The following is a 15496-nucleotide window of genomic DNA, read 5'->3' as shown; positions in this document are numbered from 1 at the left end:
TCTGCAAGGCCTTTGTCCCCCTTCTCCTTCTCCTTCTCCTACCCTTGCATCTTGCAGCGTCGCCTCTGCCGTTCAATCCCTGGCCGATATGCTGCTTGGGGGGTCGGATCCATCAGCCCTGTCGCACTTGCAAGGGATGAGTCATTTTGGCAGAGAATAACTCCGTGTAACCACACTGTTTCAGTAAGCATCCGTGGAGGCGCGTATGTTAGCAGCTTCTGTTGCTGCTCTCTCTGTGTGTCTGTATATATGTGTGTGTGTGTGTGTGTGTTTCTGTTTGTGTATGTATAGATTCGCGACCTACAAGAGACAATATGGGCCCGCTTTCAGGTCTGATTCAGCAGGGATCTTCTTCTGCTCTGATGGAACCTCTAGGGCCAGAGCAGTCTATCTCGATTCTTAGTGTATTTTTGGTCTTTGTTGGAAGCCGCCCAGAGTGGCTGGGGAAACCCAGCCAGATGGGCAGGGTACAAATAAATTATTATTATTATTATTATTATTATTATTATTATTATTATTATTATTTATTTATTTATTAGGCTCTATGAGGTATTTAGCCACTGGGAGAACAGGAGGCTGGACTGAATGGGCTTCCTTTGGCCCGATACCTCCAGATTCAGAGACAGCTTATCTAACACCATATAACACTGGTCCTGAAATACCTACATTGGCTCCCAGTACGTTTCCGAGCACAATTCAAAGTGTTGGTGCTGACCTTGAAAGCCCTAAATGGCCTCAGTCCAGTATACCCGAAGGAGCGTTTCCACCCCCATCATCCAGTCCGGACGCTGAGGTCCTGTGCCAAGCGCTTTCTGGCGGTTCCCTAGCTGCGAGAAGTGAGGTTACAGGGAACCAGCAGAGGGCCTTCTCGGTGATGGCACCCGCCCTGTGGAACGTCCTTCCATCAGATGTCAAGGAGATAAATGACTACACAACTGACATCCCTGCACATCCCTACACAACAGGCAGCCCTGTTCAGGGAAATTTTTAATGCTTGACTTTTTATTATGTGTTTTTTATATGTGCTAGAAGCCTCCCAGAGTGGCTGGGGAAACCCAGCCAGATGGGTAGGGTAATAATAATAATAGTTATTAGGGTTATTTGGCCACTGGTAGACCAGGAGGCCGGGACGCGGGTGGTGCTGTGGGTTAAACCACAGAGCCTAGGACTTGCCGATCAGAAGGTCGGCGGTTCGAATCCCCGTCACGGGGTGAGCTCCCGTTGCTCGGTCCCTGCTCCTGCCAACCTAGCAGTTCAAAAGCACGTCAAAGTGCAAGTAGATAAATAGGTACCGCTCCGGCGGGAAGGTAAACGGCGTTTCCTTGCGCTGCTCTGGTTTGCCAGAAGCGGCTTAGTCCTGCTGGCCACATGACCTGGAAGCTGTACGCCGGGTCCCTTGGCCAGTAAAGCGAGATGAGCGCTGCAACCCCAGAGTTGGCCACGACTGGGCCTAATGGTCAGGGGTCCCTTTCCCTTTACCTTTACCTAGACCAGGAGGCTGGGCTAGACAGACCCCTTTTGGGCCTGATCCACCTCTTTAGATTCAGAAGCAAATCTTGGAGGAGGAGGGATACACGCCACTAAATTCTTACTGGGGGTGGGAGCACGTTAAGCCTGAACATAACCCAAGACTGTTCCTTGGCCATCCTTACCGTTTGCCTACTTTTAAACCAAAAGCCCTTTCAGTAGAAGATTGGAAACCCTGATTCTTCCTTAAGCACAAAATGTGGGCTTTAAAAAGTCTCTGGTGGACGCAAAACGCTTCGGACATGCCGCAATTTCTAGCCCGCCCTAGAGGAGAGCGTTGTTGCTTCGGCGCAAGGAGACTCTGAGACCGCAGCCTGTTTGGGCACCACTGTGGACAGAAGCGTGTCTTGAATTGCTAGTGTCCAGGTTGTGTGAAACGGCACTGACACCCCCTTTGCAAGGCCAAATTCCTTCTGGCGCCACGAGCCTGTCCTGGGCGCTGGGCGCCAGTGAAAAAGCCGGCTGTTTTCCTGCTGACCCGGGTCAAGCGTCCGAGGCTTGTTGTGGCAGGCCGGCAGCCAGACAAGCGCGGGGGCTTTCCTTCTCCAGGGGCCAAAGGTTGTGGCCCCCACGTCATCTCATGACGCATCTCAGGCACAGGAGGACTTTTCCTGACCGGCTCAGTGGGAACAGGAGAGCAAAAGGCGTTTCCTGGCTTTGTGACTGAGAGAGAAGGGGAGTCGGAAGAGGATACCCAGCCGGTGCGTGGCAGCCCTGGAAAAGGCAAATCCCAGGACAGAAAAGGAAGTGGAAATAAAAAGATGTTAGATTATTTTTTGTATGCCACTACAGCAGGAAGGGGACGCGGGTGGCGCTGTGGGTAAAAGCCTCAGCGCCTAGGGCTTGCCGATCGAAAGGTCGGCGGTTCGAATCCCTGCGGCGGGGTGCGCGCCCGTTGCTCGGTCCCAGCGCCTGCCAACCTTGCAGTTTGAAAGCACCCCCGGGTGCAAGTAGATAAATAGGGACCGCTTACTGGTGGGAAGGTAAACGGCGTTTCCGTGTGCTGCGCTGGCTCGCCAGATGCAGCTTTGTCACGCTGGCCACGTGACCTGGAAGTGTCTCCGGACAGCGCTGGCCCCTGGCCTCTTAAGTGAGATGGGCGCACAACCCCAGAGTCTGTCAAGACTGGCCCGTACGGGCAGGGGTACCTTTACCTTTACCTTACAGCAGGAAGACTGCTATTAGCTAGAAATTAGAAATCTCAAGAAATACCAATGATAGAAAAATGGCAGAGACATCACCTTGCCAACAAAGGTCCGTATAGTTAAAGCTCTGGTTTTCCCAGCAGTGATGTATGGAAGTGAGAGCTGGACCATAAAGAAGGCTGATCGCCGAAAAATGGATGCTTTTGAATTCTGTGCTGGAGGAGACTCTTGAGAGTCCCATGGACTGCAAGAAGATCCAACCTCTCCATTCTGAAGGAAATCAGCCCTGAGTGCTCACTGGAAGGACAGATCCTGAAGCTGAGGCTCCAAGACTTTGGCCACCTCGTGAGAAGAGAAGACTCCCTGGAAAAGACCCTGATGTTGGGAAAGATGGAGGGCACAAGGAGAAGGGGACAACAGAGGACCAGATGGTGGGACAGTGTTCTCGAAGCTACCAGCATGAGTTTGACCAAACTGCGGGAGGCAGTGGAAGACAGGAGTGCCTGGCGTGCTCTGGTCCAGGGGGTCACGAAGAGGCGGACACGACTAAACAGCAACAACAAGAAGAAAAATGGCAGATGAAGATGTTGGAGTTCTTGGAGCTGGCCGACCTGACTGGAAGAATCCACGATCAGAAAGAAGAGGAGCATCAAGAAGATTGGAAGAAATTTAAAGATTATCTAGCTAAATATTGTAATATAAGATAATTAGAAGGTACTTGAAAGTATCAAATAGGCCTAGGATTAGAATAAGAATGTTGTATAGGAATATGGATTTAAGTCAATAAGAAAAGAGATGAAGATAGTTAATTAAAGGAGTAAATTGTAGTAGAAAGATGATTTTGGAGAAATGTTACAAGGTGATACAGTGAAATTCAGTTAGGGAGGATTTGAGGAAGTCAGTTAATGGAATTTAAAATGAACTTCTGAAGGAGTATGTGTTTTTATTTTTGTTTTTTGTTTTCTTCTCTTAGTATTGTAATGTTCTCTCTTTTGTATGTTTTATATGTTATATCTGTTAAAATCAATTACAAAATTTTGGAAAAAAAGAAAGAAAAGGAAATGGAAATAAAACTGCCAATATCGTTAATGCCATTATCCAAATCGGAGGCGCGACTTTTCAGTTTAGAGGAAAGGCGAGTCAAAGGGGACATGACAGATGTTTATAAAACTATGCATGGTTTGGGGAAAGCAGACAGAGAAAATTCCCCCTCTCCTAACACTGGAACTCTAGCGAAGCTGAATGTTGGATGCTTTCGGACAGATTTTTAAATAGCCCGTAGTTAAACTGTGGAACTCACTGCCACTGGAATCCCTTGGTTCCTGCTTGCGGGTTTCACACTGGGGCATCTGGGCGGCCCCTAGGAGAAAAGGATGCTGGACTAGATGGCCCCCCTTTGGCCTGATCCTGCAGCCAGGCTCTTCCGATGTTCCTATGGAGCCTCCAGCTCCACAGGCAGTCTATCGAGATCCTCAATTTCTGGGGGGCCGCTGTGAGAACAGGGTGTTGGACTAGATGGGGCCATTGGCCTGTTTTGGCGGGTTCTTCTTGCGATTTTAGGAAACGCACCTTTTACGCTTGTAGGATAGGGCGCCGGGAGAAACGACACTCCTTTTCACCAGAAGGGGAAAGTGTGAGTGCTTTGTGGGAGAAGGAGTAGCTTTGATCCTATGGTGTGTTTGAGTTTCTCCAGTATTTCAGCGCCTGCTCTGTATGTGGGCAGCTCATGAAAACACAGCCAGCCGCTTCCCTGTGCGACAAGGATTAATTAAATCGACGTGGGATGCTCGGAGGATGTGTCTTTCTGGAGGGATGCTGAAAGGGGACGGGGGTGGGGTTGGAGACACCACAGAGCAACCCGTGAGACCTGACAGAGTTGCCTCACTTCAGGGTGATTCAGATCTCGTCCATCTCTCGGGGTGGCAGCCAAGCGATTATTAGAGATTTAGGCGCTGTGGACTGAGACATTTTGCTTGCCCAAAGGGGGGGGGGGGCAAGGTTGCTTCTCTCTCCCCCCCCCAAAAAAAAGAGAGAGAATGGAAGAATCTGCGATCAGAAAGAAGAGGAACACCAAGAACAATGGAAGAAATTTAAAGATTATTTAATTAAATATTGTAACATAAGACAAGTAGAAGCTACTTGAATTTACTGATTTGGCCTCGGAATAAAGGTAAAGGTAAAGGTACCCCTGCCCGTACGGGCCAGTCTTGACAGACTCTGGGGTTGTGCGCCCATCTCACTTAAGAGGCCAGGGGCCAGCGCTGTCCGGAGACACTTCCGGGTCACGTGGCCAGCGTGACAAGCTGCATCTGGCGAGCCAGCGCAGCACACGGAACGCCGTTTACCTTCCCGCTAGAAAGCGGTCCCTATTTACTTGCACTTTGACGTGCTTTCGAACTGCTAGGTTGGCAGGCGCTGGGAATAGGACATGATTAAACTGTAAAACATTATGGGAGGAATTATGAAAAGAAGCTCAGAAAGTAATTTGAAAAATAAATTTTGTTAGAAGAGATTGGAAAACTGTTAGGAGGGGATACAATGGAATTCAGTTAGGGGGATTTGAGGAAGTTAGTTAACAATGAAAAGCAAATTGGATTTTAGAAGGATTATGCGTTTATTTGTATGATCTTTTTTCTCTTTATTTTTCTTTTCTTTCTTTTTTTCTTTTTTGTATGTCATACCTGTTATAAACTTGGAAAATTAATTTAAAAAATTGAAAAGAGAGAGAGCGAGCTAAGAATCACATCCAAGCTCAGCCAAGTTATTCTGGCATGGAGAAAACCCTGTGAGTTCCTGCATTATCATCATCATCATTTTTAATTTGTATACTGTCTTTCTGTCTTACAATACTCAAGGCGGCTTACAAGATGAAGAAGCAAAAACGTACGTCTTACAACAATCTAATGCAATACAAAAACGTGATAATAAAACATAACTTTAAAATAGGCAACCTACATCAAACAAGTAACATTCCACAATCGTTAGAATAGTATAAAATAATAATATCAACATATAAAAGTTAAACAGAAATCCAGTTACGATAAATAATATCTAAACTATAATCCATAAAACGGCAAGCCACAGTACATAAAACATTACGGAGCTGGGAAACCTTTCTGCACTTGCTGGTTGACCGCAATCGCCAACTCATTGGGACGCTTTCCTTTAACCCTCTGCTGCTGTTTCCCTCTTCTATTCCCAGCTTCCTAGAAGAGGTCTCGGCTTCCGGTTTCCGCGGACGAGGCGCGGACAGCTCCCAGGGGCCGGCGAGGGCAGCGTCCAGGAGGCTGAACTGATGGCCCCTTTTTCGTCATTTCTGACTGACCGACCGTTCCAGGCTACTCAGCATCTGTTGCCCGTTGACACCCACGAACTCACCCACCCAGCGTTTGAAACTTCAGAAAAGCACTTTAGCAGACAATACTTCCCTGTTGCCAAAAAGTATGGGGCAGGCACGCTCTCTCCTCACAGGACCAAACCATGGGGTCCTTTCCCCCCCATCCCAAAAGGCTCAATCGAGATCTTAAGGAGAAAAGAAAGGACCGTCCCTCTTGTCACCTTCGTTCTCTTTCCATCCCCCCAGCTCTCACATTGCACGAGAGTTGTTTGCCTGTTTTCCAAACTCATTTACCTCCCCCCCCCCCGCTGTGCCCCGGGATAACCCACCCCCAGAGAAAAATGGCCCCAATAAAAGGAAGTTGCGATTCTTCTAGCAGAGAGCGTTGCTGGTTTTTTCCTGCTTTCGACGGAGGAGTAGATAAGATCATGGAATCACAGCTGGGACCCTGTGATCATCTTGTCCAGGGGTCAGCAAACTTTTTCAGCAGGGGGCCGGTCCACTGTCCGTCGGACCTTGTGGGGGGCTGGACTGTATTTTGAAGGGGGGGGGAACGAATTCCTATGCCCCACAAATAACCCAGAGATGCATTTTAAATAAAAGGGGACATTCTACTCAGGTAAAAACACGCTGATTCCTGGACTGTCCGCGGGCCGGATTTAGAAGGCGATTGGACCGGATCTGGGCCCCTGGGCCTTCGTTTGCCTACCCCTGATCTTGTCCACCCCCCTGCGATGCTGGAATGCGTAGCTGTTTCAAATGGGAACCGAACCTGCAACCTTGGCTTTACCAGCACCAGTCTTGCAGGGAAGAGGGGGTCTGATGTTTTAGCGAGGGCGGGGACGCCCTTTGGGGCTCCTCCAGATGTTTCCGGACTCCTATCCCATTGTTCTCCCTGACCATTGACCGTGACGGTTGCTGGGGCTGATGGGAGTTGGAATCAGGCCCACCCAGGCCAGCACCCTGTTCCCACAGTGGCCCCCCAGATGCCCTGTCAGGAAGACCCCCCCCCAAGCAGGACCTGAGTGCGAGAGCATCCCTCCTGTCGTTCCCGGCTACGGGTCTTATTCAGAGGCGGAGCGGCTTCCCTGGGGGTCTCATCTGGCCATTCCAGGTCAAAGGTTGGGGCTTTCCATTGTCCTTGGCGACTGCAGTCATCGATAGCTGAGGCCCTGCTTTCGAATCTGCCTTATCAAGGAGCCTTGGGCGAAGATACAGCGGGCGTCCCCTGCGTAGCTGCTTATTTCGTTTGCTTTCATCTAAGGAGGGAGGGGTAGCCGGAGCCGAGGCCATTCGCTTGAGTGCGGTCATAGCACCAGAGCGGGTGGACAGGATAGAAAACAGAAAGTCCTCCTTCATACTACGCAGAGTTAAACTGTGGAACTCACTGCCACAGGAGGCAGCAATGGCCGCCAGCTTAACAAGGCTTTAAAAGAGGATTAGGCAAATTTGCGGAGGGGGAAAGAGCTATCAATGGTTATTATCATTATTATTTGAATTTATACACCGCCCTATACCTGGGGGTCTCAGGGCGACTCTCAGAACAAACAAAAAACCCACATTTTAAAAGGGCATAGGATGTATATCGGATCAAAGGCCTGGTTAAAAAGGAACGTTTTTGCCTGGTGCATAATGAAGGTGCCAGGCAAACTTCCCTGGGGAGAGCATTCCACAGCCGGGGAGCCACTGCAGAGAAGGCCCCGTTCTCATGTTTTCACCCTCCAGACCTCTCAAGGAGGAGGCAGACGAAGGAGGGCCTCAGAAGGTGATCTCAGGGTCTGGGTAGGTTCATACGGAAAGAGGCGGTCCTTGAGGTATTGCGGTCCTGAGCCGTTTAAGGCTTTATAGGTCAAAACCGTCACTTTGAATTGGGCTCAGAAACTAATTGGTAGCCAGTGCAGTCGGACCAGGATCGGTGCAGTAGGCTCAAACAGTGATCAACCCAGCTGCTGAATTCTGCACTAGCTGAAGTTTCCAAAGTGTCTTCAGAGGCAGCCCTACACAAAACGCATTGTAGTAATCTAACCTTGAGGTTACCAGAGCAGAGACAACAATAGTTAGGCTATCCCTGTCCTGATAGAGGTGTACCTGGGCCACCAGCCGAAGCTGATGGAAGGCACTCTGGGCCACTGAGGCCACCTGAGCCTCGAGCAACAGCGAAGGATCCAGGAGGACCCCCAAGTTAAGAACCTGTTCCTTCAGAGGAAGTGTAAAGGTAAAGGAAGGGACCCCTGACCATTAGGTCCAGTCGTGACCTACTGTGGGGTTGCGGCGCTCATCTCGCTTTACTGGCCGAGGGAGCCAGCGTACAGCTTCCAGGTCATGTGGCCAGCATGACTAAGCCGCTTCTGGCGAACCAGAGCAACACATGGAAACGCTGTTTACCTTCCCGCCAGAGCGGTACCTATTTATCTACTTGCACTCTGATGTGCTTTCGAACTGCTAGGTTGGCAGGAGCAGGGACTGAGCAACGGGAGCTCACCCCATCACGGGGATTTGAACCGCCGACCTTCTGATCGGCAAGTCCTAATGACCCCCCCAGACCAAGATCTTATGCTTCGAGCGGGACCCATATCCAAGGGCCTAAATTCGACCTCTTTGCCCAAGCAATCTTGAGCACCAAAGACCGGGAGCAGGGAGGTGAACAGAGCAGTTACCAGGATACCCCAATTAAAACCCTTTTTATTTTCTCTGCGAGTTTTGTGGGGGTGGGTAGAAGCAGGGTGTCAAGAGACAGGTGCAAGTAGATGATAGCACCAGCGACATTTGCAACCCCGCAGGCCAGCAGGGAGAGAGAAAGAGAGACTGGCTTGACTTGAGCAAAAGATATTTTGGTAACCAGTGATTATCCGGAGAATCGGAGAACGAAACTGCAACATGGGGACGCAGCGTGTGTGAATAGGATGTTCCAGGACAGAAGAACAGAGGCAGATAATAACGGCTTTAGATAGGGAACATCTCTCTGCCTTCCATTCGCGATGCAACACACCCAGCAGGCATTTCAAGGTCGCTTTTTGCAGCCTGACTCTTTGGATTTAGTGAGACTTCCTTGGTGTGTAGCAAAATGCAAACAAGACTCCTTGCTTTGCTGTTTATTTTCCCTCCTGTTCATTGTTCCGTGGCCCCTCGGAGAGGGAACGTTCCCAGCCCGGGTCCAAGGCTGCGAGATTTTGCCACACACACAATGCAACTTCGTGAGACGCTCAGTCTTGTTTTGTTGTTGAAAGAACCAGATAATTCCGGTCATATCTGGGGCTTTGCATGTTCTGTGACAGTGCAAAAAAAGAACAGCTGTTGGGGGTTTGGGTGGGTGATAGCATCCTGAGAACCTCCACTTTTGTTAGTGGGGAAAGGAATCAAGTTTCTAGTCCCTGGGAGTGTGGAAGTTAGTGAAATAAATAATCAAGGTCTTATATATAATAAATGTTCATAAATATACCAAGCAAACACGTACATAAATATATAAACCACATGTCTGAAGCAGCACAGGAAAACAGCCCTGGAACCATTTTTGACTCCCACACTGACCAAATGTTTTTTCTGCAAAGTCAAAGGAAAATGGAAAAGCCTCCCCATTGCCTTTTCCTTCAAAAATCCTGTCTTAAGGGTATGTCTGTGTATGAATAGGGTGAGCCCGTGACCTGGCTCAGGAACTAAGTATTTATCATTATAAAAGACTGGCCAGGCTACCCAGGGTATCAAATCAAGTACAGTGGTACCTCAGGTTAAGTACTTAATTCGTTCCAGAGGTCTGTACTTAACCTGAAACTGTTCTTAACCTGAAGCACCACTTTCGCTAATGGGGCCTCCTGCTGCCGCCGCGCCGCCGGAGCACGATTTCTGTTCTCATCCTGAAGCAAAGTTCTTAACCCAAGGTACTATTTCTGCGTTAGCGGAGTCTGTAACCTGAAGCGTATGTAACCTGAGGTACCACTGTAAGCATTAACAGGTAACTTGCCGGACAGGAAGTAAACAACCCACTCCAATTTCTGCTGTAGACAGCCCTTTCTGTGATGTACGTATGATGTTTCTGGGGGTGGTCTTGGACTCCGAGGCGGGCAATTTAAATTGTCTATATAAGGGCGGGCACACATTTGTTCGGGGTCCTCCTCCTTTCCTGCATGTGAGGGGAGCACCTTGTTGCAACAGTTCAATAAAGATCAGGCTTATGAGCTGCTTTGCTTCTCAATATTCTCTGGTTGGCCTCTGTGTTTTCTCTAACCGATGGAGAACCTACAAAGGACTCTGTAAGGACTCTTGTGTCCCCCATAAGGGAATAAGGGCAGATTTTTGTTTATTACATAAGCTTCGGGTTGCAGTGGCCATGCTTGCCGAAACCTCAAGTCAGATGCTAAAGGAGCAGAATTTGGACAGAGCAATACGCCATAACCCAGCGAGGGAGCATCTCATTTGCACAGAAGGTCCTGGGTTCAATCGCCAGCGTCTCCCAAGCAGAAAAGAGCCCTTGCCTTGAAACCCTCTGCCAGTCAGTGCAGGCAACATTGGCCCAAAGGGAGCAACAGGCAGCTGACTCTGTAGAAGGCAGCTTCCTCTTTGAACCAACCCTTTAATTCAGAACCATGAGGACTAGAATCCTGCTTAATTTGGGGGGCCGCGGAGCTCAGTGGGAAAAGCACCTACTCTGCCTGAGGAACAGCCCCTGGCTCAATCCCAGAAGGCAACTCCAGGTAGGACTGGGAACGCCCCACCTGAGCCCCTGAAATCTGCTGCCAGTCAGTGTAGACAACACTGAACTTGGTGCATTAAGTCTCTGGCTTGGCAAGAGGCAGTTTCCTATGTCGGCGTGTCTTGCACTCAGCCCCTGCATCAGAGCAGTAGCCGGATCTGGACCTGCCCTCTGCCTCTGAGCATCTTACATTGGGCTCAGAATGCATCGGGTATTTAAATGATTTTCTCCCCTCCTGTCTTCTTTACATCTCCTTCCTTTTCTTTTTTATATATAAATTTTTATTAGTTTTTTAACATAGCATTTTCAACAGTAATTAAACATACTTTTACATCTTATTCAGTTTTTTTTGACTTCCATCAGTCCTGTCTGAAAATTTTCCAATCCAATCTCTTAGTATGCATTTCTTATTTCCCGTATTACGTTTCAAACTCATAACCAACATCTCTATCTTTTTCTACTTTGTAACACTTTGTATATTCCTCCTTACAAAACTTCTCGTAGTCCTAGTAGCGTGATTTGTTGATTACAGTTGCTCTTCAAATAATTCATATACTTCTTCCAATCTTCTGTACATCTCTGGTCCCGCAGGTTTCGAATCTTCCAGTCGTTTTGTCCAATTCTGCATAGTCCATTAATTTCGTCTGCCATTCTTTACGTCTCTTTCCATCAACACCCTTTCACCCTTATAGGGTCCTGAATTGGCTTTGATGTTGTCCGAATTGCCTTCTGATAAAGAGCTGGTTAGTTTTATCAATGGTGGTTACAGTGGGACTTTTGCAGATAATTTATTAGTATTGGGGGAGGGGAAGAGATTCAGAGACTGAAGCCTGCCCAGGAGTGACCATTGATCTTGACTTGGTACACAGAGTTACCTCTCTCTCTCTCTCTCTCTCTCTCTCTCTCTCTCTCTCTCTCTCTCTCTGTGTGTGTGTGTGTGTGTAGATATAGGGACCCTACCAGACTGGTGTGGGTCCGTCCCGCCCCCCAGTGTATTTTGAAACATTGATACAATAATTGTGTGTTTCTGGTGAATTGACACACAGCTCGTAGAATCGGGGAGTCGCAAGGGGTCCCCAGCGGTCATCTAGTCCAACCCCTGCAGTGCAAGAATCTTTGCTAGATCAAACATGGCTGATGGCCGTCCAGCCTCTGCTTAAAAACCTCCAAGGAAGTAGAATCCACAACCTCTCCTGGGAGTCTGTTCCAATCAGACCGTCAGAAAGCTCTTCCTGCTGTCGTCCACATCATTAAGAACCTAGGAAGAGCCTTCTTTTTAAAAAAAAAAAAATTAATCATTTTTTTTCGATACAAACAACAACCGCAAAAGACACTACAACAAAAACCGTAATAACAATAACAACACAATTTGACAATTCAGATTTAAATACACTGATATACCAATGACAGCACCTTTTTAACAGTATTTTCCCATCCCTCTCTCCTCCCACCACTATCCGCCTTATCGCTCAAATATTCATTCCAGATTTATCCATTCTTAATTTGCGTCGACATGCAATTCGTTCGTATGTAGCTAATCTGTCCATATTATCAATCCACGTGCTCAATGGAATCTTTTTGCGGCTCTTCCAATTCATCAAAACAAGTTTTTTTGCTTCTAATATAGCACTGTACATCCATTTATTTATTTTTTGACCCTTGAAATCTCCCACGTTTCCGGAATATAATTTAGAATGAAATTCAATTCCCCTAAATAACAATTTATTTTTATTACTCTTACTATAAATATCCTCACCTCACACCAAAAATGATCTTATCATCGGGTATTTAATCATCATATGTACGAAGTTTGCCTTTTTCCTCCCACATCTCCAGCAGTTGTCTGCACTTGTTATTTTCTTCTGGTATAGTTTTGCTGGAGTCCAGAGCCCTCTCCCTTCTTGTGTTTTTTTGCAACTGGTGTTGAGAAGCATTCTTGCCCCATCGAAGGAGGCAGAACAGAACTGCCATGACTAATAGTAACTGATATAGCCCACTCTTCCTCCCTGAATTTGTCCAGTCCATCCAGATTGCCACCCACCACTGTTTCCTGTGGCAAGGAGTTCCGCAGTTTAACGCGGCGCTGCGTGAAGAAGAACTGTATTTTATGTGTCCCGAATCTTCCATTCTGCTTCATCGGTTGTTCTGAGATGCTTCTCCACCCTTCTAAGATAACCACATTATTGCCATCTGAAAGAGCACTCTTGTGCTATGGAGCGACAAAAATAGGACAATTTTTTAAAAAAAAACACATTTGTGGTATGAAAAGTTTCAGGATACCACCCGGAAATTCTGGGGAATGCCCCAATGGCAGACGCCACAGCATCCTTGTCTTTGTAGGTGCGAGCAAAGATCGAAAGTTGGGATGACGTGTAACTGCCCACAGCATCGTAAAAAGCAGAGACGTCCCCTTGCCAACAAAGGTCCGTATAGTTACAGCTATGGTTTTCCCAGTAGTGATGTATGGAAGTGAGAGCTGGACCATAAAGAAGGCAGATCGCCGAAGAATTGATGCTTTTGAACTATGGTGCTGGAGGAGACTCTTGAGAGTCCCATGGACTGCAAGAAGATCAAACCTCTCCATTCTGAAGGAAATCAGGCCTGAGTGCTCACTGGAAGGACAGATTCTGAAGCTGAGGCTCCAAGACTTTGGCCACCTCATGAGAAGAGAAGACTCCCTGGAAAAGACCCTGATGTTGGGAAAGATGGAGGGCACAAGGAGAAGGGGACGACAGAGGACGAGATGGTGGGACAGTGTTCTCGAAGCTACCAGCCTGAGTTTGACCAAACTGCGGGAGGCAGTAGAAGACAGGAGTGCCTGGCATGCTCTGGTCCAGGGGGTCACGAAGAGGCGGACACAACTAAACGACTAAACAACAACATAACTGCCCACAACAATTCTAACGCTACAATTCCCAGCTTCAGTTGGGCTTGCTCTCAGTCATGAGTGCAAATATTCCTGAGTGCACAATTAAAAGAGCTGTTATTTAAATGTGCCAGGAGTTGGTTTTATTTATTTAAGTAGTGGCGGCGGCAAGTAGGGCATTTTCCAAAGTTGTTTTTTTTAAAAAAGAAAGAGAACGAGAGAGCAGGTCCCTGCCCTCTAGGAACCTACAATCTAAACTCCTGGAAAAAGAGAGTTTCAACAGAGGGCAGGAAAGGCTAACAGGACAAATCTGGGCCAAATGTCGTTTAGTTTAGAATGGAATCAACAGACTTAAATGTTCAATGGAAAGATGAGGCTTGAAGGAGGAACTGAAGGAGGAAAGGTTAGAGTGCCCTATAAGTGTTCTAGGAGGGAATTTAGAACCTTAGACATGGGATACACCCTAGAGGTCATCCATCTCAACCCCACTTTCGCTCAGGGTCGGGATCTTGCAATCTGACCTTCCCAGCCTATGCTTTTACATCCTTCTGGCAAAAAGCAAAGCCACTGACCCCAGAGGCAGTCTCTGCTCTGCCAGTGATCAGCATTCACCTTTAGGGAGTCTCTCCTAATGGTTATAGCCAAAATCTGCTTCCCCACAGTTGCCCCCCATTTCTTGGGTTCCCTGAGCCTCTGGCCATGAAGGAGGAGGGAAAGGGAGGCCTGCGAGTGTGCAGACTTTGGTGCCAAGGTGACCCTTTAAGGCTGCCGCCTGCATTAATCATGCAGATTGGGCAGCTGTGCAAAATTTCCCTGACTATGCATAATTTATTCCGCTTCCGCCATTGGTGAGGAGGGGCAACAAAGTTCTCAAAGCCCCAAACGCAGGAGATCTTACTCAACAACTTCTCCAGCTCCTGTGATTCCACCAGGTGTTCGCTATGCATATTTAAGCACATATTTGAGATGATGAGAACTAGACACTTGGGGCGTTAGCATTAAAAAAAGAAAGAAAACTGATATCCTCAGTAACTCTTAAATATCTCATTCTGCCACTGCATTTCACGTTTGCAATTTCTTGGACCAGTCCTCTTAATGCAATACTTAATTCTTCTTAGCATCATCATCATCATTCCCTTTTATTTGACATTTGCAATTATTTGGATGTCCTGTTAATACAACACATTTTACAAATATTATCATTAAGTTTATTTATCTATAAAATACTTGCGTGGAGGGAAATCAAGGCAGCCTTCAGGCAATACAAACACAAACAATTATTCTTAGCATTCCCTTCTATTTGACATTGGTGATTCAAGCCTTGTCAATGCAACATTTTGTTTATTATTATTACTACCGGCAGTGCTTTTTTTCTTTAAAAATGTTTAGGGGTACTCTCCTTTTGACTCAAGAAAATCCCCATTTTATAGTTCAAATCGGGGGAAAGAAATACAGTCAATGGACAAAAGTACCAAGATTCACACAATGTTTAGGGGTATCCGTGCCCTGAAAAAAGCACTATTGGTATCAACTCATTTTGACTCAAGAGTAGCCCTATTGAAAATAACAGAGCCGAGCCGACGGTGCCCTCTGTCCGGTTTCCATTTTATTGTTTGAATGTTTTGAAAAAGTTCCTTTCGCTGACCATTTCTTGCAAACCGCTTGGTGCTTGGCTGGGTTTTTGGTTTGCTTGCTTGTTTTCAAAATACGCACCATGTCACGAAGCAAATCAATCTCCCCCGGGGAGGTCTACTCTGAGCAGGAGTTCCTACTCGCGTCGGGGACCCCCTGCAGCCCCTTCTCCTGGGGGGCTGAGCGCCTTCTCCCCCCCCCGTCCATCTCCGCCCCCCACATCCCATCCCACGCTCCTCCTGGAACAAAGGACGCCTCGCCTCGCCTCTTGGCACCGTGGCGCTCGTCTGGCTATAGATGGG

General features: G+C 47.6%; 1 protein-coding gene across 4 annotated transcripts in view; it reads left to right on the top strand.

Annotated features, from left to right (window-relative positions):
• VPS45 (vacuolar protein sorting 45 homolog) overlaps positions 1-6384 on the top strand; it is a 73363-nt gene extending 66979 nt beyond the window's left edge. For all 4 annotated transcript variants that reach the window (XM_053369386.1, XM_053369389.1, XM_053369388.1 and 1 more), the window contains one exon: positions 5875-6384. In XM_053369386.1, coding sequence (XP_053225361.1) covers positions 5875-5968 — 94 coding nt within the window. In that variant the 3' untranslated portion in view covers positions 5969-6384. The remainder of the gene's footprint in view (positions 1-5874) is intronic.
• The last annotated feature ends 9112 nt before the right edge of the window (positions 6385-15496 follow it).

This window comes from Podarcis raffonei, chromosome 16, assembly GCF_027172205.1.
Source record: "Podarcis raffonei isolate rPodRaf1 chromosome 16, rPodRaf1.pri, whole genome shotgun sequence".
Classification (NCBI taxonomy): domain Eukaryota; kingdom Metazoa; phylum Chordata; class Lepidosauria; order Squamata; family Lacertidae; genus Podarcis; species Podarcis raffonei.
The sequence above is the reverse complement of the archived record's forward strand: the minus strand, read 5'-3'. Positions and strand labels throughout refer to the sequence as shown.